General features: G+C 38.5%; 1 protein-coding gene across 1 annotated transcript in view; it reads left to right on the top strand.

The window, feature by feature from the left end:
* cnih3 (cornichon family AMPA receptor auxiliary protein 3) overlaps positions 1–24,067 on the top strand; it is a 65,079-nt gene extending 41,012 nt beyond the window's left edge. The window contains exons 5-6 of the mRNA XM_063001229.1: positions 18,667–18,810; positions 24,040–24,067. Of these exons, the coding sequence (XP_062857299.1) occupies positions 18,667–18,810; positions 24,040–24,067 (172 nt within the window). The remainder of the gene's footprint in view (positions 1–18,666; positions 18,811–24,039) is intronic.
* Positions 24,068–24,533: the final 466 nt, after the last annotated feature.

The raw sequence follows: 24,533 nt of genomic DNA, 5'->3' as shown, positions 1-24,533 counted from the left end.
CTAAACATTTCTAAACGTTTCTCTACACTTCTACACTGCCTGTAGAACTATGCATACACTTGGTAGTAAATTAGGTGTGAACAAAAAAAACTAAAGCAACAGACTGCTTTGCAATGCAGTTAATATATCCATTAAAAGCTCATTTTATTTAAAGTACAGTTATGTACTTACTCTTCCATTACTATTACTAATACTGTATGTTTATTTTGTCATATTTGTCACACTAAATAGTTTTAGATACCTATACAACATCTAATAGAAGGAAAATCTAAGTAAACAAAAAATCAATTATCATTTCATTTGATTAAGGAGAAAAATCAAAGCTTTGAGGGAGGCAGAGGCATTAGAGATGATGGCTTTATGGGAGATGGATCTTGATAGGCCTAAGATAAAATGGTTCGGCTCATTTGCACATGAGTGCCCTCAGTTGAAACGGGGCTTTACTGACAGCCAGGAATGTCCTTTATACCCTTCCACATATCTTATACACCGATCAGCCATAACATTAAAACCACCACCTTGCTTCTACACTCACTGTCCATTTTATCAGCTCCACTTACCATATAGAAGCACTTTGTAGTTCTACAATTACTGACTCTAGCCCGTATTTCTCTACATACCTTTTTAGCCTGCTTTCACCCTGTTCTTCAATGGTCAGGACCACCACAGAGCAGGTATTATTTAGGTGGTGGATAATTTCAGCACTGCAGTGACACTGACATACTGGTGGTGTGTTAGTGTGTGTTGTGCTGGTTTGAGTGGATCAGACACAGCAGCACTGCTGGAGTTTTTAAATACCGTGTCCACTCACTGTCCACTCTATTAGACACTCCTACCTAGTTGGTCCACCTTGTAGATGTAAAGTCAGAGACAATCGCTCATCTATTGCTGCTGTTTGAGTTGGTTATCTTCTAGACCTTCATCAGTGGTCACAGGACGCTGCCCACAGGGTGCTGTTGGCTGGATATTTTTGGTTGTTGGACTATTCTCAGTCCAGCAGTGACAGTGAGGTGTTTAAAAACTTCATCAGCATTGCTGTGTCTTATCCACTCATACCAGCACAACACACACTAACACACCACCACCATGTCAGTGTCACTGCAGTGCTGAGAATAATCCACCACCCAAATAATACCTACTCTGTGGTGGTCCTAACCATTTAAGAACAGGGTGAAAGCAGGCTAAAAAAGTATGTAGAGAAACAGATGGACTACAGTCAGCAATTGTAGAACTACAAAGTGCTTCTATATGGTAAGGGGAGGTGATAAAATGGACAGTGAGTGTAGAAACAAGGAGGTGGTTTTAATGTTATGCCTGATCAGTGTATACATCTACACTGCAGTTTGACCCCTAGCTTCCTCCAGTAATAATCTTTGGCCTCTTTAATCCTAATTTTGAGCTCCTTATGAATCCTCTTAATTTCTTCTTTGTTCCCTATCTTGAGGGGTCACTTCTTTTGGTTAAGGAGGGATTTCCTGCTTATCCATGGTTTGTTACTGGCAAAGCAGCAAACAGTCATAGTTGACACTACCAAGTCCACACAGAAATTGATGTAGCCAGTAATTGATGATGAAATACCATCAATGTCATCTTCCTGTGATTCACACAGCCCAATCTGTAAATTTAAAGCAACGATGAAGTGAATTTCAGGCCTCAGAAGACCATTTTCTTACTGTCCTAGTTGTCACTGGTTGGCTTTATACTACAGGCTTATAGTGGGGGATGAGCTGTATGAAGTTGTGATCAGATCTCCCCAGAGGTGGAAGGACTGTTTAGCTTTAGCATACAGAAGGTCCAACATCCTGTTCTCTCTTGTTTTGCATTTAATAAACTGACTAAATGTTAAATATGAGGAAAGAGAAGAATAATTAAAGTTCTGATTATGCACTCACAGGATAGTTGCACTCTTGGCATAGCATTAGCAGAACGTGGGATGTAAAGAGCACAAAGAACAGCATGGGACAACTCATGAGGTAAATAATATGAACATATAGCAACCACAAACAGTCCGGTTTGCAAATGACATCTTTAACAGTAATGTGACCATGATTACACCACCCAACTGCTCATGAACCTATTAAATGGTGAATTCTTCAGATGAACATGCAAGTCCGGTAGATCCTCATGCAGTCATAACTCCGTTGAACACAATATTCTGCAATCCCGGTAATCGTGTTGTGTCTGTATTAGAGCAGACAGTTCGTCCATTTCTCTCATTACGATGGAAGGGAGATAAGGTTTATATCTCCTTTTCTTTGCCCTAAATTTGCGGCTTAGCTTCCCTGAAATGCCTCAAGTCCGCTGGAATCCTCAGCTGCTGCGTGGCAATCAAAGCCTGCTCCTCAATGCTATCACTTGATCTCTGGTGTAAACAACAACAGGATGTGTGCCGCAGTTGTATCTGCAAAACTAGAGCATGAATCCTCTTTTTCCAGGACATGTCCCCTGTTTTGGACCAAAAATTGTCAAATTCTTTCTGCGTTTCACCTTTCTCTTTAGATCCCGCCCTCGTGCCCTTTTTTTATAAAAATGCCCAAGCGTAAATGAAAATTAACAGATGAATAAAAAAAAAGTGTAGTCCATCTGTTTCTCTGCATGCTTTGTTAACCCCCTTTCATGCTGTTCTTCAATGGTCAGGACTCTCCCAGGACCACTACAGAGTAGGTATTATTTGGGTGGTGGATCATTCTCAGCACTGCAGTGACACTGACATGGTGGTGGTGTGTTAGTGTGTGTTGTGCTGGTATGACTGAATAAGACACAGAAATGCTGATGGAGTTTTTAAACACCTCACTGTCACTGCTGGACTGAGAATAGTCCACCAACCAAAAGTATATCCAGCCAACAGCGCCCTGTGGGCAGCCTCCTGTGACCACTGATGAAGGTCTAAAAGATGACCAATTCAAACAGCAGCAATAGATAAGCGATCGTCTCTGACTTTACATCTACAAGGTGAACCAACTAGGTAGGAGTGTCTAATAGAGTGGACAGTGAGTGGACACGGTATTTAAAAACTCCAGCAGCACTGCTGTGTCTGATCCACTCATACCAGCACAACACACACTAACACACCACCACCATGTCATTGTCACTGCAGTCCTGAGAATGATCCACCACCTAAATAATACCTGCTCTGTGGGGGTCCTGACCATTGATGAACAGGGTAAAAGCAGGCTAAAAAAGTATGTAGAGAAACAGATAGACTACAGTCAGTAATTGTAGAACTCCAAAGGGCTTCTATATGGTAAGTGGAGCTGATAAAGTGGACAGTGTGTGCAGAAACAAGGAGGTGGTTTTAATGTTATGGCTGATCAGTGTATAAGAACCTAATTGTGCTTGTTTTAGTACTATATAACATCAAAACAAGCAAAATAATCTTATACACAAAATTGTCTTTGTGAGACAAATTAACAGATTAAAACAAGATTTGATGCCTATATTTAGGAGTATTTATCTTGCTTGGGTTTTTTTAAAGCTTGTACAGAGCTGCTGTAACAGTCTCAGTTTCCCGCTGTGATTTACCACATGGACTCTTTGTTTTTGTTTACACTGCACGCCCACTCAGTCTCTGCCCCTTCTTTTTGATGTGTCCTTTGTTTATTATCCTCAGCTGTTCCCCACGTCTCTCCTAATTAGTCTGTGTTAAGTACCCCTTCTGCTCTGTTACCTTCATCTGGCATTTATAATTATCTAGATCTTTTATTACAGATTGGATGTAATTTTGCTTGGTTGTGATTCCTGGTTGGCCGCACTGTGGCTCAGTGGGTAGCACTGTTGCCTCACAGCAAGAAGGTCCTGGGTTTGATACCCTGGTTCATTTTCTTTATTGTGATTTGTTGGTTTGTTTATTAGGATTTTAACGTCATGTTTTACACTCTTTGGTTACATTCATGACAGGAACAGTAGTTACTCGTTACACAAGATTCATCAGCTCACAATGTTATATATAACATAGTCTTGGACAGTTTAGTGTCTCCAATTCACCTCACTTGTATGTCTTTAAATTGTGGGAAGAAACCGGAGCACCCAGAGGAAACCCACGTGGACACGGGGAGAACATGCAAACTCCACAGAGAAAGGACCCGGACTGCCGCACCTGGGGATTGAACCCAGGACCTTCTTGCTGTGAGGTGACAATGCTACCCACTTAGCCACCGTGCCGCCCCTTTATTGTGATTTCTTAGTGTATTTCTTTTTTTTTCCCCCTTTTCTCCCAATTTAGCGCATCCAATTTCTGTCCGTCAATCATCCTCTCACTAATGCTGGTCCCTGCTCCTGATTGGGGAGGATGAGGCTGCTCTACGCCCCCTCCGTCACGTGCACAGCAATCGAACATCTTATCACCTACACTCAGGGCTGGACTGGGAACAAAATTCAGCCCTGGACTTTTTTCTTGACCAGCCCACTACAAGCACATTGCGCCACACATATCACCCCCTAATCAAGTGTTAGATGATTGATATTAATAGTTTTCATCTATCTTACCACTAAAGTTAATAACTCACTATAATAAAAATTAAAATAATAAAAAAATAACTACAAACAAATATATATATTTCCAACACTTTCCTTTGGGATTAATAGTTCTATCCATCTATCACACACATAAAATTTACAATTTCTTAAATGGTTCTATTGGATTTCCCCATCCTGTCTCATTAAACCACAAGAAATAAAATTAAACCTTTCTTTCATTAAACCTTCAACACTGGTAAATATGCTTTTTTAGCACTTTTATTCACACGTGATTCACGTTTGTTCCAAATTAGTGCATTGCTCCGATGAGCAAAGAAATAAATATTTTATATGTTGACAAGGGAAATTAACCATGTGAGCTATGAACATAATCACTCTAAAAATGTCCTGAACAACTGCATTTTCCTTTCTGTATTATAGAGGACAAGATAGTGTTTACTTTTTCTGAAGAGCAGAGACTAATGGTACTATCTTAAATTATATCCACCGCCCTATGTAGTGCACTATCTTGGACATGATATCATAGAACTTTTACAAAAATCGTCCTTAAAACGGCTGGTTTAAAGCCCCTGATATCCAACAGTAGCTTAGATAACTACTTATTAATCATTCAGTGACTGTTAAAAGAAATGTTTTGTACTGTTAGGAAGTACCCTAAGTAGGGCATAGGCGACATTTGAGATGGGCCCACAGTCTCTTCTTAAACGGCGTTACTAACGAAGCAGAGTCACTGAACACTAACTTTTCCTTTTCTGCTCTCTGGATATACTGTAGTTCCTCACTGCCAAACAGGCTGTCCAGTTTCCTGCACTTTTCTGCATCTGCTTGCAGCTTTTTCTGTTTTTTATCACGGGCTTTTTCTGCACCTCATTTACGCTTTTTCGACCCTTTCTCCATCTCGCACTCATTCATAGTTTTTGTACTGGTGCTTGTGATCAGTGTTGCCAACTCCTCAGTAAGGAAAGTAGCTATTGGCTGTCCTAAAAGTCGCTAGAAGTCGCTAAATGACGTCATCGCCTAATTTGCATATGATTCATTTGCATGTAATTGACGCTGTAGAAGAGAGGAATAACATCGTGGGAGAGACAAAAAGTGGGTAAAACACCCTAAATATGTTTAGAACTACAAATGAACATTCTTCTGTTAATTCGTGGTTTGTTTTTGTTTTTTAAGAAAACACTGAGCTACTCTGGGCAGGGTTGCCAGATTGCGACAGTAATTTTCAGCCAAAATGCATGAAAAAACGCCCAAAACACAGGATAAGCAGATGATGTTTAGCATTTCACAAATAATAAACCAGTTAAACCATCATGACTTACAAATGAATATCTTAAAATGTACAGATCAGTAATTATACATTATTAAGGACAATTTTTTTTTGCTTGCATGTCTTTAAAGTAGCCTACCAAGTTTGTAAAATGCATTATTTGTTAGGACACAACCCTTTGCATGTAAATAAAAATAAACTTGCAAGAAATGAAAGTTTAACCTCTCGTACATATGAGAGGTTGTATGTACGAGACTTGCTTACCTTCATATTCAACTCAAATCACTTGTCTAACATATGAATCAGTGTATTTATGGGCGTGGCAACAGTGTCTTGGACTGGAAAGAATAACCTGTCAATCAAACGTTTGACAACGGGTTGGATGTGGTGGGAGAAGGGAGACCTGTTTATATTCCACCTGCTTTAGCAATAGCTTTTTTTTTATTCATATTTTAAGCTGCCAAAATAATTACAAACCAGCCCAAATTTTGTCCACCTGCCAAAGTGTGTTTTTCCCTGCCAATTTCCAACAAAATCCGCTCATTTTGGTGGAAACCCGCCCAATCTGGCAACACTGACTGTGATACTGCCCGTGCTTTGGGACGGGGGAGGGGCTCACGGCAGGACCCACTGCTCGTTGAGGACAGTAACTGCAGAACAATATGTGTTTTCACGTTCGAGTCTCCAAAAGTCTCCAATAACACCAGAAAAAGTCGCTAGATTTGTCGCTAGTCGCTTTTTTGAAAAATAGTCGCTAGAGGGGTTTGAAAAGTCGCTAAATATAGCGACAAAGTCGCTAAATTGGCAACACTGCTTGTGATTACGGTTTATCCTGGGGGCGGGACATTTCTGTGATTGGCCAATGGACATGCAGCGAGGATACTGTGGTGGGCCAATGCACACTTCAGGAATATTTAAAACAGAATTTATTTTTCACTCTCTCAGCAGCCCACATACAGAGCGGCCCACCGGGAAAACTCCCGACCCTCCCGATGGCCAGTCCATCCCTGCCTACACTTGACGAGTGCAGTGCAGTACAGCGCTGTGTACGGAGAGCCACACCCTCTACCGCACTCCTTTCCCATCTCCGTGCAGATGCCACCAACCAGCCAGCAGAGGTCGTAATCGCACTAGTCTGAGAGAGAGTCCCCATCCGGCTTAATCCCGCCCCTAACTGAACAACAGGCCAATCGTTGTTCATGTAGCCGCTCAGCCTCAGCCGGCAGGCAGAGCCAAGGTTCGATACGATGTGCTCTGGTGAACAGCGTGTGTTTTTACCGCTGTGCCACCTGAGCAGCTGTGTATTTCTGTAATCGTATTGTTTTATAGTCTGTTGTTAGTTTAACATTTAGCAACTAGTGTAGCTTAACGGTAGCTCAGTGGGTAGCACTATTGTCTCACAGTAAGAAGGTCGGTCCCCAGGTGGGGCAGTCTGGGTCCTTTCTGTGTGGAGTTTGCATGTTCTCTATGTGTCTCCCTGTGTCCTCCCACAGTCCAAAGACATGCAAGTGAGGTTAATTGGAGATACTAAATTGTTCATGACCGTGTTTGACATCAAACTTGTGAACTGATGAATCTTGTGTAACGAGTAACTACCTGTCCTGTTATAAATGTAAACAAAGTGTGTAAAACATGACATTAAAACCCTAATAAATAAATAAATGAATACATTTTCTTAACTAAGCATTAATAAGCTAGCATAGCTTAGTATAGAGACTAGTATGTCATGTTCTTCTTGTTTAGCATAGGGTTTAGTTTAGTATGTGTGTATTCTACCCCTGCAATTACTATTTGTTATATTTTTATTTGTTGTTTCTAGTGTTTTTGATCTTGTCATTTAGTTTGTTTTAATAAATTTAATATGTTTATAATTTGTGTGCACCTGTGTCCTTCCACCTGTCCTAGCCTATTGTTTCAGCTGCTACCTAAAGCATCAGTTGATTAGACATTATAATTATTACATTATTTATTATATTTAATAATCATTTATTATTATTTATTTAAGTTCATTCAAGCCTTAATATGGCAATTGTACACCGACCAGCCATAACATTAAAAGCACCTCCTTGTTTCTACACTCACTGTTCATTTTATCAGCTCCACTTACCATATAGAATCACTTTGTAGTTCTACAATTACTGACTGTAGTCCATCCGTTTCTCTGCATGCTTTGTTAGCCTGCTTTCAGCCTGTTCATCAATGGTCAGGACTCTCCTAGGACCACTAAAGAGTATGTATTATTTTGGTGGTGGGTCATTCTAAGCACTGCAGTGACACTGACATGGTGGTGGTGTGTTAGTGTGTGTTGTGCTGGTATGATTTTAAACAGCTCACTGTCACTGCTGGACTGAGAATAGTCTACCAAACAAAAATATATCCAGCCAACAGTGCCCTGTGGGCCGCGTCCTGTGACCACTGATGAAGGTGTAGAAGATGACCAACTCAAACAGCAGCAATAGATAAGCGATCGTCTCTGACTTTACATCTACAAGGTGGACCAACTAGCTAGGAGTGTCTAATAGAGTGGACAGTGAGTGGACACAGTATTTAAAAACTCCAGCAGCACTGCTGTGTCTGATCCACTCATACCAGCACAACACACACTAACACACCACCACCATGTCAGTATCACTGCAGTGCTGAGAATGATCCAACACCTAAATAATACCTGCTCTGTGGTGGTCCTGTGGGTGAAAGCAGGCTAAAAAAAGCATGCAGAGAAACAGATAAAAAAGTATGTAGAGAAACAGATGGACTACAGTCAGTAGTTTAGAACTACAAAGTGCTTCTATATGGTAAGTGGAGCTGATAAAATGTACAGTGAGTGTAGAAACAAGGAGGTGGTTTTAATGTTATGGCTGATCAGTGTATATCTGACAAATGTCATCTTCGCGTAAGGGGACTTCAAGCTTGATGTTTTAGGTCAATGGCTAATGGCAATAGTTAAAACCTTTGCTTAAATGTGCTAGTGTGATAAATAGCCTCACAAATAAGGTAATGGACACATACAGCGAAAGTGGGGTAAGGGGGTGCTGCAGGGTATTTGTGTACTAAATAGTGTGCTAAATCAGATTTCAACGAATGGCTTAAATACTATTTTGAGCACAGCATATAGGATATTGTAAAGGGATGACACAGCCCTTTACCTTGCTGGTGTACACATTTTTATATTTCATGTTAAGCTATTATGCAAAACAGCTAATTTTTGTCATTGTATTGATTAAAAATTTACTGAGAAATTATATTCAAACAGTAGGGATGAATAACATTTTGCACAGACTGGATATCACAATCCTTTTTGGAAGCTATGCACATTCAGCAGAACACCAAACGGCCAGGTTGGCTGCCATACAGTAAGGGTTTGATTATTTAGCACCTGTAATAAAAGGTAGGATGATGTTTATAGATTTGTTGGTAGCATTGCTGTCATGTACTTAGTGATTGTTTATGCTATTGGTTTTAGTCCTTTACAGCCACGGTCCCCAACCTTTTTTGCACCACGGACCGGTTTCATATAAAATATAATTCAACGGACCGGCAGGGGCGGGAGGATTTAAAATAGAATAACTATACAGTAGACTCTTGAGTTACGAACGGTTTACCATACGAACATTTCGGGTTACGAACGATCTTTTTCAATTTAACGTACAAACAAATTTCGGATTACGAACAGAAATTCGTGAAACACGTGACGTCACGAACAAGTTGACTCCAACCGTCTCTCTCTCTCTATATATATATATAATAATATATATACAGTAAGCGAATATTCGGACAGCGGACGGTGTTTTTCCGGTGTTTTCTTTATATTTTGTAAAATTTAATATTAAAATGTCCCCAAAGAAGAAGACGAAGCGCAATGGTGAGAAAATGAAAAAAAAATCACTATTTGTTGTTGTATAATTATTCCTGCCAGTAGCTGTCACTGTGTATCAGGCAGAGGGGACAGTGAGTGAGAGAGAAGAAGGAATCGTGCAATTACACCTACAAAATACAACACTATACAACACTATTAAAATAAAGAAGGAAATAATAGGGAAATATGACAGTTATTGTTGTTTCTGGTAGATACATTTTATAAAAAAAGAAGGAAATTTATTTTGGTGTATAGTACAGCACGTACTGTACTGAAATGTGATGTGTGTTTATGTACAGTACTACTGTGTATTGTTGTTCATTATTGCTTATTACAGGAATGTCTATTCTATAATTTAAGATTATAATATACTTGTATTTATAACAAAAAAGACCATTTAAGACATTAGAGAGGTTAGTTAAGGGGGGGTTTGGGAGGTCTGGCACAGATTAATTCTGTTTATATTATTTCTTATGGGAAAAATAGGTTTACCTAACGAACATTTTTACCTAAGAACAACCCTTCGGAACCAATTAAATTCGTAAGTCAAGGGTCCACTGTACTCCAAAATCTTGTGAAAAGCTTTTCCACAAAAGTGAAGCCACAAAGAGGGGGCTCTATATTAACAACTTATCTTAAAACCGAGTGTCCAACAAGTTTACATTGACTGTATAATTTTCCTTACTAGGCTATTTTGTTTAGCATACGCAGATTACAGATTACAGATGCTACTAGGATTCCCAAATTAGTACAAACACATTCTGCTAAAACCAGTAACACAGGTTTACAATTAACAAAGTATTAGTCATAATAAAGATCAGTCTAGGATTTCTTTCATGAACATCTTTCATCCGGTCACATCGCAGCACTACTATATTTAGGGCAGGGTGTGTATTCTACAGGGTATTCACCTGCTTTCTTTATTGACCACCCTAGATTTGTTGGCTATTTTTGGTCATTGTGTTGCTTCCCTATACAACTTTTATAAACTCCCAGGTTATTGGCCGTTATGTAATAGTGCTCACCCAGTGGTGGATTTGAACACCAAACCCCTGCGTACTACACAGGTGTCTTTAACTGGGTGAGCTACCAGACCAATTAGGAATAGGACCCAAGTGCTTAGTAGTCTGATCATGGAACAGGTAATATAACAAAAAAAAACAAGACTCTCTGAGTGGGATTCAAACCTAGGTTGTCATATTACTGAGAGAACACTCTATTAGTCAGCCACGCAGGCTCTCTAGAAACTGCTTTGACTCAGGTGGATAAAAAACCAATAAGCTCAAACAGTTACAAAAGTAACATACAAAAACCACCCGTTTTGGGAAAATGTTTAAACGGGAAAAAAAACTAAGAACAAAGGACTGCCAGGGGAAAAGAAAAAATTATAACAAAAGGCTTTCCCAACAGAAGAGTAGAACTACAATAGATTTAACTATGGATTACTATTGAACTACAATAGATTTAACCCAAAGGACCACCACAGAGCAGGTATTATTTGGGTGGTGAATCATTCTCAGCACTGCAGTGACACTGACATGGTGGTGGTGTGTTAGTGTGTGTTGTGCTGGTATGAGTGGATCAGACACAGCAGCGCTGCTGGAGTTTTTAAATACCATGTCCACTTACTGTCCACTCTATAACACTCCTGACTAGTTGGTCCACCTTGTAGATGTAAAGTCAGAGACTATCACTCATCTGTTGCTGCTGTTTGAGTTGGTGATCTTCTAGACCTTCATCAGTGGTCATAGGATGCTGCCCATGGGGCACTGTTGGCTGGATATTTTTGGTTGGTGGATTTTCTCAGTCCAGCAGTGACAGTGAGGTGTTTAAAAACTTCATCAGCGCTGCTGTTTCTGATCCACTCATACCAGCACAACACACACTAACACACCACCACCATGTCAGTGTCACTGCAGTGCTGAGAATCATCCACCACCTAAATAATACCTGCTCTGTGGTGGTCCTGTGTGGTCCTTACCATTGATGAACAGAGTAAAATGAGGTTTAAAAAGCATGCAGAGAAACAGATGGACTACAGTCAGTAATTGTAGAACTACAAAGTGCTGCTATATGGTAAGTGGAGCTGATAAAATGGACAGTGAGTGTAGAATCAAGAAGGTGGTTTTAATTTTATATATATATTTCACCACAACTTCCATCAAAATGCACTGCAATTGTTTATTTCTTTAAAATTGTTTAATGCACAGCCGTCATGGAACTCATGATGAACTCCACTTTGGTTTACTTATTGACTATCCAAGAGCATTTTGTTGATTGCTCAAACTTGGCTCAGAAATCTGCTGGAAATCATCATCATCGAGCTGTCCTTTTGAAAAATTTCAAGAAGCGAGGTTTAATATTATTGTTGCTTTTGATGGCTGGGAATGTTAACCCAAACCCTGGGCCAGAGTTGAACTGCCAACTGACTCCTCTGGACTTTTCTAATAGGTCTGGTCTTGGATTTATGCATATGAATGTTCGCAGCTTGATACCAAAACTGGATTATGTGAAAATCTGGGCCAAGACATCCAGGGCAGACATCTTGGTTTTGTCTGAGACTTGGCTTAAAAAGTCAATCACAGATAGTGTCATTTCAGTCTGTGGGTATAATGTTTTTCGTGTAGATCGAAAAAGTAAGGGAGGTGGTATAGCAATTTATATAAAGTCAGAACTCAGTGCTACTGTTATAAAATCATTGTCTATTCCAAAACAATTTGAATTATTAGCAATCGACTTAGAATATGGAAAGGATAGCCATCTGACTCTTGTTGGGTGTTACAGACCACCTTCAGCTGATAAAGAGGCTCTCTCTTCCCTTTCATCTGTTTTAGATGATTTGTCTTCTAAGGAGATCATCTTAATGGGTGATTTAAATTGGAACTGGATGACCTCAGCTTCTGACGATATTAAAGCATATTGTGATTCAGTAAATTTAACCCAAATAGTAAATGCTTCCACAAGGCCAAATTTTAAAACTCCAAGTAAATCTTCCTTAATTGATCTTATTTTAACAAATGCACCTAATAAATTTTCTCATGTTGGAATATTCCCAAATGATGTAAGTGATCACTGTGCAGTAGCTGCTGTCAGGAATAGTAAAATGCCAAAATTTAAACCCTGGATTATTAAGAAGAGAAGTTTTAAGGTTTTTGATACTCAGGGTTTTTTACATGATGTGTTTTTATGTGATTTTAAAAAGGTATTCCTTATACCTGATGTTGAAATAGCATGGACTTATTTTCAAACTCTTTTACTGGAGATTGTGAACAAGCATGCTCCCATGAGGAGTTTCAGAGTGAAGGGACGGGACAATCCTTGGTTTTCAGAAGAATTGTCAGAACTTATTCATGAAAGAAATTTGGCTTGGGTTAAAGCAAGAAAATCTCATTTGGCAGTAGATTGGTTGGCTTTTTGATTGTTGAGAAACAGATGTACAATATCTGTTCGCAAAGCCAAATCAAAGTTTTATCTTGATGAAACAACAAGAAATCTGAATAATCCTATTAAATTCTGGAAAACAATAAAGTCATTGTCTTTCATCCCATCATCCTTCTCTGTTCTTAAGCAATTAATTGTAAACAATCAACAAGTTACTGATAGAAAGGAAATGGTGAATTGTTTTAATGAGCATTTTATTTCATCTGGGTCCAATTTTAACTGTGTGTCAAATAAGAACATATCAGATAAAACATGTACAGGAGTAAAGGACGGGCCTAAATTTCATTTTAGACCAGTTGGGAAAAATGAGGTTTTGTCAACCCTTAAAAAGTTAGGAAGTCTGCAGGGTCTGAAGAGATTGAGCCAATATTCTTGAAAATTGCAGCTGATATTATTGTTGAGCCACTTACTTATATTTTAAATTTATCATTGGAGCAGAATATTGTACCTGATGCTTGGAAAACAGCTATAGTCCTGCCATTGCTAAAAGGGGGTGATCCCTCTAAATTAGATAATTATCGCCCAATTTCTAAATTACCAGTATTGGCAAAAATTCTTGAATCCCTGGTTGCAGACCAACTAAAGCAGTATTTATGTAGTAATAATATTCTGTCCATTTTTCAGTCTGGCTTTCGGAAAAACCATAGTACGATAACAGCTACTACTAAAGTACTTAATGACATAATACATGCTCTTGATAGCAGAAAATTGTGTGCTGCGCTATTCATAGATTTATCAAAAGCTTTTGATACCGTCAATCATGAAATCTTATTGTCAAAACTGACTAGTATTGGTTTGTCTGACAATGTGATTGGTTGGTTTAGAAATTACTTAAGTAGCAGATCTCAGCGAGTACTTCTTGAAGGGGCTTTTTCTGAAAAGCTGGTTGTTAGAAATGGGGTGCCACAGGGGTCTATTTTGGGACCACTGTTGTTTACTATTTATATCAACAGCCTTGGCGATAATGTGTGCAATGCTAATATTCATTTTTATGCAGATGACACTATTATCTATAGTTCAGCCTCATCACCTGCAGAGGCTCTTTCAAATCTACAGAAAGCATTTGTGACTGTTCAGCATAATCTTAATTCTCTAAGACTAGTTCTTAATGATCAAAAAACAAAATATATGTTGTTTTCAAAAAGAAATTTGTTTCAGAATGCATCATCCTTCCAGATATACACACTGTCTGGTAAACCAATAGAATTAATTTCATCTTATAAATATTTAGGTTTTATGTTGGATGATAGTCTGTCTTTTAAGTTGCATGTTGAACATATGATAAAAAAGTTAAAGCTAAAATTGGGCTTTTATTTTAGAAACAGTTCTTGTTTTACTCTACAGGCTAGAAAGAAATTAGTTGAAGCTACTTTTTTACCAATTCTAGACTATGGATATATTTTATACAGACATACCTCAAAGACAACATTGAACTCCCTAGATTCGGTTTATCATTCTGCATTAAGGTTTATAACACATGCGAGTTATTCAACTCATCACTGCAAACTCTATGAAATGACTGGTTGGCTTCCACTTTCAGTACGACGGAGAGTACATTTTGTCATTTTTGTGTATAAAGCAATTATTGGTCAGCTCCCACCATACTTGTCTAAATTTTTATCATCAAACAAGTCTTTGTATGACTTACGATCCAGTAGCTATATACAATGGGAAGTTCCAGTAGTTCGGTCAGAATTTGGAAAGACAGCATTCAGTTACAGTGCACCTTTTGTTTGGAATGATTTACAGAAACATTTTAAATTGAAGCAGTTTATTTCTTTGACTGAATTTAAAGAACAAGTCAAAAAATTGTATACATATATTTGTTCTTGTTAAATGTATACATGTATATTTATCCTCCCTATGTTGTTGATGGTGTAATTTTTGTGTGATTTGCTGCTGTCGTGGCCAGGGCTCACTTGTAAAAGAGATTTTAATCTCAATGTGACTTCCCTGGTTAAATAAAGGTTAATAATAAAAAATAATTATATATATATATATAAAGCATGAGAGAGAAACTTCAGACAAGAGATAAATGAGGGTGAGAGTAAAGAGGCTTGTTCGAGATGAACTGCGCCTCGCCTTGGTGGTCAGCGAGAGCTGCCGGTTGCAGTTGGGGGAGGAGGTTAAAAGAAAGCCGTCAAGTCGGACAGTCGCCACCTGCAACCCACGTGAGCTACAGCGGATCTCGTGGCGTTTGCGTTCTGCGTGGCTGATGAAGCGAATCTAACTAAAATCGAACTAAACATTCTTGATCATTGAGCAGGTTAAACCCAGCGTTTGTTTTCCAAATCCATAGTGGTGAATATAGATGACCATAAAGTGTCAAAATAAGTTTCTGTAAATAAATATAGTTTTACTCATCATTCATTTATCTTGTAGATTGTAGATTGAAAAAAAAGAAAGAAAAGTTCTAACAAACATGTTATCAAACACATATTTATGTTAATGAATAGATTTAAATATCTGTCTACAACAATTTAAATAAATAGACCTTAACTAAGTAGCCTATTTTTCAAGACTATTGAAACATTTCACATGAAAACGTAAGAATACATAATTCCAAATATATGGTTTGTTCAAGGTAGAATCTGTGAATGTGATAAACAATGTAAAAGTGTTCCAAAAATAATTAGATGGAAATTATAAAGTGCACTCAATCAGACCTTAATCATTATGGTTGTGTATATGGTAAATAGACTGCAATTATATTGTGTCAAAGTGGCTTAAAGTCCAAACTGTCTATATCAGGGGTCATCAAACTACGGCCCGATGCTTCTGTGAGCAGACTTTTTCGAAGTTGAAACACCTTAAATCTCCAACCAGATCCAGACTCACTGATCAACATTTATTAGCTATTATGACTGGCAGTAACAAATATGGAACCTGACGCTTACTGTCATCAGGCAAAAGCAGACTCACAGTTCACACTGTATGAGGAAGGATAATGGAAATTATTGAAATAAATACAATTTCTGCATTACCATTATGAAGTACAATTATACAAAGCACAGACAATACATCCAGTATACATAGTAAATAGCTTTTTTGGGTGTGTTTACTATTTCACCTGCGGTCCGGCCCCCGAAACACTGAAGAACAGTAATCTGGCCCTTTGGTTAAAAAGTTTGAGGACCCCTGGTCTATATAATTATTTTGTCTACATAAGGAATTAATCACATTTACCCTTCTTTAGGCTTGTTCCAAAAACACAACATTTTGTAGAGGATGTTGTCCCCCTCTATAGTCTCTCAGAATTTAGAGGTCATTTCAGACTCACCAAAGGACAAGTGGAGGTACGTAGAGTATGTGGAAGCCACATAATCATCCAGATGGTTTCAATGTTATCATGATAACCGTCTTTTCTCTCACTTACTATTTAGGATCTTATAAACACGTTTGGCCCTGTCTATATGAATCCACAGCAAACAAAATTGCCACTGACAAAGAGTGTCCTAGCCTGTCTATGGACACTCGAACCAGGAGTCATATAGGGGTATTTCAGACCGATTCAGTATCACAAAATCCACTCTTGCCAAACATCTCCATGAGTTTTGTACTCTGGTAAATACACACATGGCACACCACATTTCCTGGCCTTTAGGACAAACCCTGCACAATTCTTTGTTAGGCTTTCAAGCAGCTGGATTTCCAAACACTATCTGTGCAGTAGATGGATGCCACATTCATATTCAGAAGCCACACTGTGACAACCCCCTGGCATATTTTAACAGGAAACAGTTCTATTCTATCATTCTCACTGGATTTCTGAAAGCAAAGTTTAGGAGACTCTGATGCCTGCACATGAGGAATGTCCAGTCCATCAGCTCAGCAGTGTCAGCTTGTTGCATTCTACACAATGTTTGCTTGGAGCCAGGAGACCAAGGTGATTATGTGCAGGATGAAGAGAATGATGAACAGCATTCACTACAACCTCACAACCAAGATGCAGTTTATTATAGAGACATAACAAAAAAAATGTTTTGTGTCATCTTTAACTTCATGCCTGTTGGAGATCATTTTATGTTCAACTTGCTTAACTGTTCACAGTAACAGTAATTGTGACCGGGGTGCCCAAATGTTCGCACACCACTGTATTTTATAGATGCATTGTTAAACAGTAAACTTCAGTATGCTCACCAATGTGCCCAGTATGAGTCACTAATGAATAATGTGGTTAATAAGTACATTGTACAATTGTGTAGAAGTTTGTGCTTCTTCGAGCATGGACACATCAGTTATTTAGGCATTGATGATGAATAGTGGCTGTGGTTTATTGAAGATGAATCTCTTAACACAATCATCATCTGAACAAGATTGTTTTGTTCTTCCAGAACAGCTTACCTTCTGGCCTTGGTTCTTGTAAAGAAACATGACACCATGCACATCCACACATTTTTATTTATGTAGCATATTTTGAAATGTTTACAAAGTTTACAGAGAAGAATGAAAAATAAATCAAAGTGTAATAGTGATAGTGGTATTAAAACAGTTAAGATATAAAATATTAAAGCAATTCAGATTGCTTTATATTAATACAATTAGAAGACAAGAACCATCAGAAGTTCTAGAAAAACATCAAGATAAAAAGATCTGTTACATTAAAGAATATCAGGTAGCCTACTTGAGTCTTTTCATGATATGGAATGATAATTATGACATATGTTGCAATTTGTACGAAAATAAACTGTCATGCTACTAGAAAGCATGATAGTATTTCGCACATATCAGGTCTTTAAGACACATAAACTGAGATTTACATTTTAGAATGAAACGAAACAACCGCCAGAGGATTCAGCGGAGCTTCTAGCCAATGAGGATTAAGCTCTGTCGTCATCAAGCCGTCTCCCAGGCAGCGCAGCCCGTGGAGAGCAACTGCAGTGACCGGTTCCGCCGCCTGCAGCCGCCCCGCTCTCGCGAGATTATAACCAGTCTGTCATCGTGACGCACCGGTGGCGCCGACGCAAGTCGGACAAAAAAAACTAACCGGCATGCGCCGTACCGAGCCAGGCGGCGATCGGTCTGCGCAGCGCCGGGTTAAGTCGAACAAGCCTACTAGCTCTCAGTCCTCTACCCAGATTACTGGCTATGTGTGTTTGCTCACATGAGACAAAGACCCAGCAAGTTCTGATTGCTTCTCTGTCTCTTTATAGACCTGTGCACAGGTGTTGTGCATTAGGCCTGATTGCTGGCTCATTGTTGACCCTAGTGGCTGGAGTTTGCCTAGCCCCAAGACCGCCCCTTACAATTATCCTGTGAAATATTTTAATAACAATTTATTCATCCATTCATTTAAATTAACTCCCTTTAAGTATAACATGTTGTCCAGGCCCTGAGGTAGCAACAATGTCCCAAGCCATGATGCTTTATCTACCATGTTTTGCATTGCCGATTTTTTCTCTTCAGACACACTGTTAAACATTTAAAATATTTTTATATTTTTTAGCATTGTGCTTCTTTTTTGTGTATTATTAGTTTAGGCTGAATATATCTGATAAAGGTTAGAATTGTATTAGCAGTCAATGCTGAAATCCAGGTAATCTTAAAGTAAATTCCAAACCTTCATAGGTGTGTGTAATATAATATGGTGCACTACCTGTCCTGTTTTTTTTCCACTCTTTGGTAGGTACTTTCACAGCCCCACAGATACCAAGGAGCTGCTTTATGACCCAGCCAGTGTCATGAACAATGACACACTCAAGTTCTGCCAGAAAGAGGCTTGGTGCAAGATGTCCTTCTTTGTGCTTTCCTTTTTCTACTATCTTTACTGGTGGGTGCCAATTATTAATCGCTGCTATCATAACTACAATTGTATAATTGTATTTTTTTTCATTTGCTACCGCTGCAACGTTGTAACCTTTTATTAACAATTTTTAGCCACATAGGATAAAACTAAATGCATTTATTTAATGATTTTTTTAAAGATTTTACAACCCCAAGTCAGAAACAGTTGGGACAGTATGGAAAATGCAAATAAAATAAAAATGTGTTCCTTACATTTACTTGGACTTTTATTTGATTGCAGACAGTTTGAACCCAAGATATTTCATGTTTTGTCTGCTCAACTTTATTTCATGTGTTAATATACCTCCATCCTGCAACAATGTACCTCAAAGAAAAGCCAAGGGCGCAAGCTTAAGCTGACCGCCCGTGATCTTCAATCCCTCAGGCGGCACTGCATCAAGAACCGCCACTCAACAATAGCTGATATAACCACATGGGCAAGGGATTACAATACAGAGTTACATACTGTGCAAAAAAGAAGCCTTATGTTAACCATGTCCAGAAGCGGCATTGACTTCTCTGGGCTTGGGGGCATCTAGGATGGACCATCACACAGTGGAAACAAGTATTGTGGTCAGATGAATCAGCATTCACTGAAACACTAAATCTTTGGTATCCTCGGTGCCAAAACGTATTTTTTTGGAATGTGTTGCAGGCCTGAATTGCAGTATAGAATATCAATGAGCAAATTATACATTATCAAATTAGCACTGTCTTAAACTAACTTGCATTTAACGTTTTCAGCTGTGTTGTGTGTACAATTATTTACAAATATTTAGTATAATAAATAGACAATAATGGGAACTAAATTGACAATTGGTTTTAAAGCACCCAAGTACAAAGCATCTCTGCTTGCAGATAATGGTGCTTCTTGTCAGTCCCATTTCATTTTGGTAGAAAGCTTTGGAATGCATCATTTTACAAATATCAAAAACAAAATTAGATTTTGTCTTTGACCAGAAAAGCCTTAGCTATGTAAATATTACATTAGAACCTCTACAGCATGCAAGCTTTTTAGGTGAAGGACGAGGTAAAGAAACTGCCAGTTAACATTCAGTTCACCTTATGACTTCTAGTCCTGTGTCAAGAAAAAGGCCTAAGGCTTTTAATGTTAATGAGCCAAAAACTGCTTATGCACATCATTAATTTCACATTGTGTCTGCTTAAAAAGAGTAAAATACAGATGTCCAAGCATTCTAGGATCACATTTTATTCTTATTATAAAACCTAAAAGAACTGGGACAAATGAACAAAAACAAGAATTAATGATGATATACACCGATCAGCCATAACATTAAAACGACCTCCTTGTTTCTACACTCACTGTCCATTTTATCAGCTCCACTTACCATATAGAAGCACTTTGTAGTTCTACAATTACTGACTGTAGTCCATCTGTTTCTCTGCATGCTTTGTTAGCCCCCTTTCATGCTGATCTTCAATGGTCAGGACTCTCCCAGGACCACTACAGAGTAGGTATTATTTGGGTGGTGGATCATTCTCAGCACTGCCGTGACACTGACATGGTGGTGGTGTGTTAGTGTGTGTTGTGCTGGTATGAGTGAATAACACACAACAATGCTGCTGGAGTTTTTAAACACCTCACTGTCACTGCTGAACTGAGAATAGTCCACCAATCAAATATATTCAGCCAACAGCGCCCTGTGGGCAGCGTCCTGTGACCACTGATGAAGATCTCAAAGATGACCAATTCAAACAGCAGCAATAGATGAGCGATCGTCTCTGACTTTACATCTACAGAGTGGACCAACTAGGTAGAAGTGTCTAATAGAGTGGACAGTAAGTGGACACGGTATTTAAAAACTCCAGCAGCGCTGCTGTGTCTGATCCACTCATACCAGCACAACACACACTAACACACCACCACCATGTTATTGTCACTGCAGTGCTGAGAATGATCCACCACCTAAGTAATACCTGCTCTGTAGTAGTCCTGTGGGGGTCCTGACCATTGAAGAACAGCATGAAAGGGGGCTAACAAAGCATACAGAGAAATTTGTAGAACTACAAAGTGCTTCTATATGGTAATATATACATAAACAGACACAATAAAATATTTATTTCTGCAGTTTTTGGCTCGGCAATCCCACCTTTTTAATGGCACAAGAAGAACAAGTAGCTGGAAAAAGAAGTACCACATACACTAGCATATAACATGCTTGTGCAATGTTGTTAATCATCCAGTAATACTATGCTCTATACTATGCTCTAAACCAAGACCAAGAAAACTAAAGTGCAAACATCTAGATACATTAACAATTCTAAGAGCTCATTTATGACAACAAACATGTGCAAAATAAGTGTTTGAATTCATTATTAGTGGTTCTATTTTCTAAATACTTTAAATATCTGGAGCTGTAAAACCTTCATGCAAGAGTATAACAGTGTATATACACAGTAAGCAAGATGGTAAGAAAGGCCAACAATCCTTCTACAACTGGACACCAACTCCATAGTACCAGTCTAATTCAAAAGCATGTTTTTGCCTTTATCAAACCATATTCTTGAACTTTTTAATTGCAGACAGTTCATGTCATGTTTTGTCTGGTCAGCTTCATTTCATTTGTTAATATACTGGTGCTGGTCATAAAATTAGAATATCATGAAAAAGTTGATTTATTTCAGTAATTCCATTCAAAAAGTGAAACTTGTATATTATATTCATTTATTACACACAAACTGATATATTTCAAATGTTTATTTCTTTTAATGTTGATGATTATAACGGACGACTAATGAAAACCCCAAATTCAGTATCTCAGAAAATTAGAATATTACTTAAGACCAATACAAAAAAAGGATTTTTAGAAATGTTGGCCAACTGAAAAGTATGAACATGAAAAGTATGAGCATGTACAGCACTCAATACTTAGTTGGGGCTCCTTTTGCCTGGATTACTGCAGCAATGCAGCGTGGCATGGAGTCCATCAGTCTGTGGCACTGCTCAGGTGTTATGAGAGCCCAGGTTGCTCTGATAGTGGCCTTCAGCTCTTCTGAATTGTTGGGTCTGGCGTATCGCATCTTCCTCTTCACAATACCCCATATATTTTCTATGGGGTTAAGGTCAGGCGAGTTTGCTGGCCAATTAAGGACAGGGATACCATGGTCCTTAAACCAGGTACTGGTAGCTTTGGCACTGTGTGCAGGTGCCAAGTCCTGTTGGAAAATGAAATCTGCATCTCCATAAAGTTGGTCAGCAGCAGGAAGCATGAAGTGCTCTAAAACTTCCTGGTAGACGGCTGCGTTGACCTTGGACCTCAGAAAACACAGTGGACCAACACCAGCAGATGACATGGCACTCCAAACCATCACTGACTGTGGAAACTTTACACTGGACCTCAAGCAACGTGGATTCTGTGCCTCTCCTCTCTTCCTCCAGACTCTGGGACCTTGATTTCCAAAAGTAATGCAAAATGTACTTTTATCAGAGAACATAACTTTGGACCACTCAGCAGTCCTTTTTGTCTTTAGCCCAGGCGAGACGCTTCTGACGCTGTCTCTTGTTTAAGAGTGGCTTGACACAAGGAATGCGACAGCTGAAACCCATGTCTTGCATACGTCTGTGCGTGGTGTTTCTTGAAGCACTGACTCCAGCTGCAGTCCACTCTTTGTGAATCTCCCCCACATTTTTGAATGGGTTTTGTTTCACAATCCTCTCCAGGGTGCGGTTATCCCTATTGCTTGTACACTTTTTTCTACCACATATGTTCCTTCCCTTCGCCTCTCTATTAATGTGCTTGGACACAGAGCTCTGTGAACAGCCAGCCTCTTTAGCAATGACCTTTTGTGTCTTGCCCTCTTTGTGCAAGGTGTCAATGGTCGTCTTTTGGACAACTGTCAAGTCAGCAGTCTTCCCCATGATTGTGTAGCCTACAGAACTAGACTGAGAGACCATTTAAAGGCCTTTGCAGGTGTTTTGAGTTAATTAGCTGATTAGAGTGTGGCACCAGGTGTCTTCAATATTGTACCTTGTCACAATATTCTAATTTTCTGAGATACTGAATTTGGGGTTTTCATTAGTTGTCAGTTATAATCATCAACATTAAAAGAAATAAACATTTGAAATATATCAGTCTGTGTGTAATGAATGAATATAATATACAAGTTTCACTTTTTGAATGGAATTACTGAAATAAATCAACTTTTTCATGATATTCTAATTTTATGACCAGCACCAGTACATCCACTCCTGCATTTCAACACATTCCAGAAAAAGTTGCACTTTGTAATGATTATATTTCTTTTCACAACACTTACAAGACATTTTTGCACCAAGGATACCAAGCTATAAAGTGTTTTAGGTATTATTTTGTCTCATTTTTCCTGCAAACATGTCTTTAGGTATGCAACAGTACAAGGTTTTATTTGTTGCATTTTTTGTTTTAAATTTCTCCACACATTCTTTGTTGAGAACTATTGAAATACTGATTTGTCTGACCACAATACATGTTTCCACTATGTGATAGCACCTCTAGACATGGTTAACATAAGGCTTCTTTTTTGCACAGTAAAGTTTTAAGTGGCATTAGAGAATGTAGCATAGTATTGTACTTTTTGACAAAGATTTGCCAAAGTAATCCCTTGCCCATGTGGTTATATCAGCAATTGATAAATGATAGTTCTTGATGCAGTGCCGTCTGAGGGATCAGAGATCACGGGTGTTCAGCTTAAGCTTGTGCCCTTGCCCTTTATGCTCTGAAATTCCTCCAGATTTCTTGAATCGTTTAATGATAATATTCACTGTAGAGAAGAAGTTTCATATTTTTAGTTTTTTTCACCTCATTACTAGTCCTAAATTGCCTCCATTCCAACTTTTCTGTAATGTGTTGTAGGCAGGAAATGCAGGAATGGATGTCTATTTCAAATATTACAAAATATCTTAATGTATTATTTTTTTGCATTTTCCATGCTGTCCCAGCTTTTTCTGATTTGGGGTTGTAGTTAAAACACCTGTGCCGGTGACCTGCCAGCAGTACATTTAAAAGACTCATACATTTACCTACTTTACAAAATGCTTTCTTTGTAGATAACATGCTGTTGTTTTTTGACTCAGACTAACAACTGAACATCTGTGTTCATGCTATTTCCAGATGCACAACCGATTAACACTAAATTATTTGGATGCTACCTTTTTGTCTGGGGAGCTAACTGTGTACATGGGTTGAAGTTAACAGTTTGTATTTCTGTTTTCCAGTATGATCTACAATCTAGTGACTTCATAACAGTTCCTGGCACTACGTTAAATATCAGGATTTTACAGACTGTCGTCTTGAAAATAACTGGATGGCGAAAGAGGATGTCTACTTTTACATGAACCAGGATAAAACAGCGGTACATTGTGAGGCACGTTATTGGACAATTACTGGTACAACAATGTTTGCACACTTGTGTGATTGAAATTGCACTGACTGATTTTGCTTATAAGATGTCCTTAATATTAGGGACCTAATTATGTTTATAATTCCACCAAAAAGAGACTAATCGGTTTTAGAAAATATTGTATTTGACAGTTGGGTGTGTTCAACCTAAATTCCATTTCAATAGCTTTTGTTATATATGTACAAATGTGAAAACTGTATTTTGTTATGTTATTGTATATGTTGCATTATTGTTAGTATGTGTGTATGTAGCAATATCTGTGAAATGCTCAGATGTTTCTGACGTCACCAGTTGATTTAATATCAAGGA

This window comes from Trichomycterus rosablanca, chromosome 9, assembly GCF_030014385.1.
Source record: "Trichomycterus rosablanca isolate fTriRos1 chromosome 9, fTriRos1.hap1, whole genome shotgun sequence".
NCBI lineage: Eukaryota > Metazoa > Chordata > Actinopteri > Siluriformes > Trichomycteridae > Trichomycterus > Trichomycterus rosablanca.
This window is presented reverse-complemented; position numbering and strand designations above follow the sequence as displayed.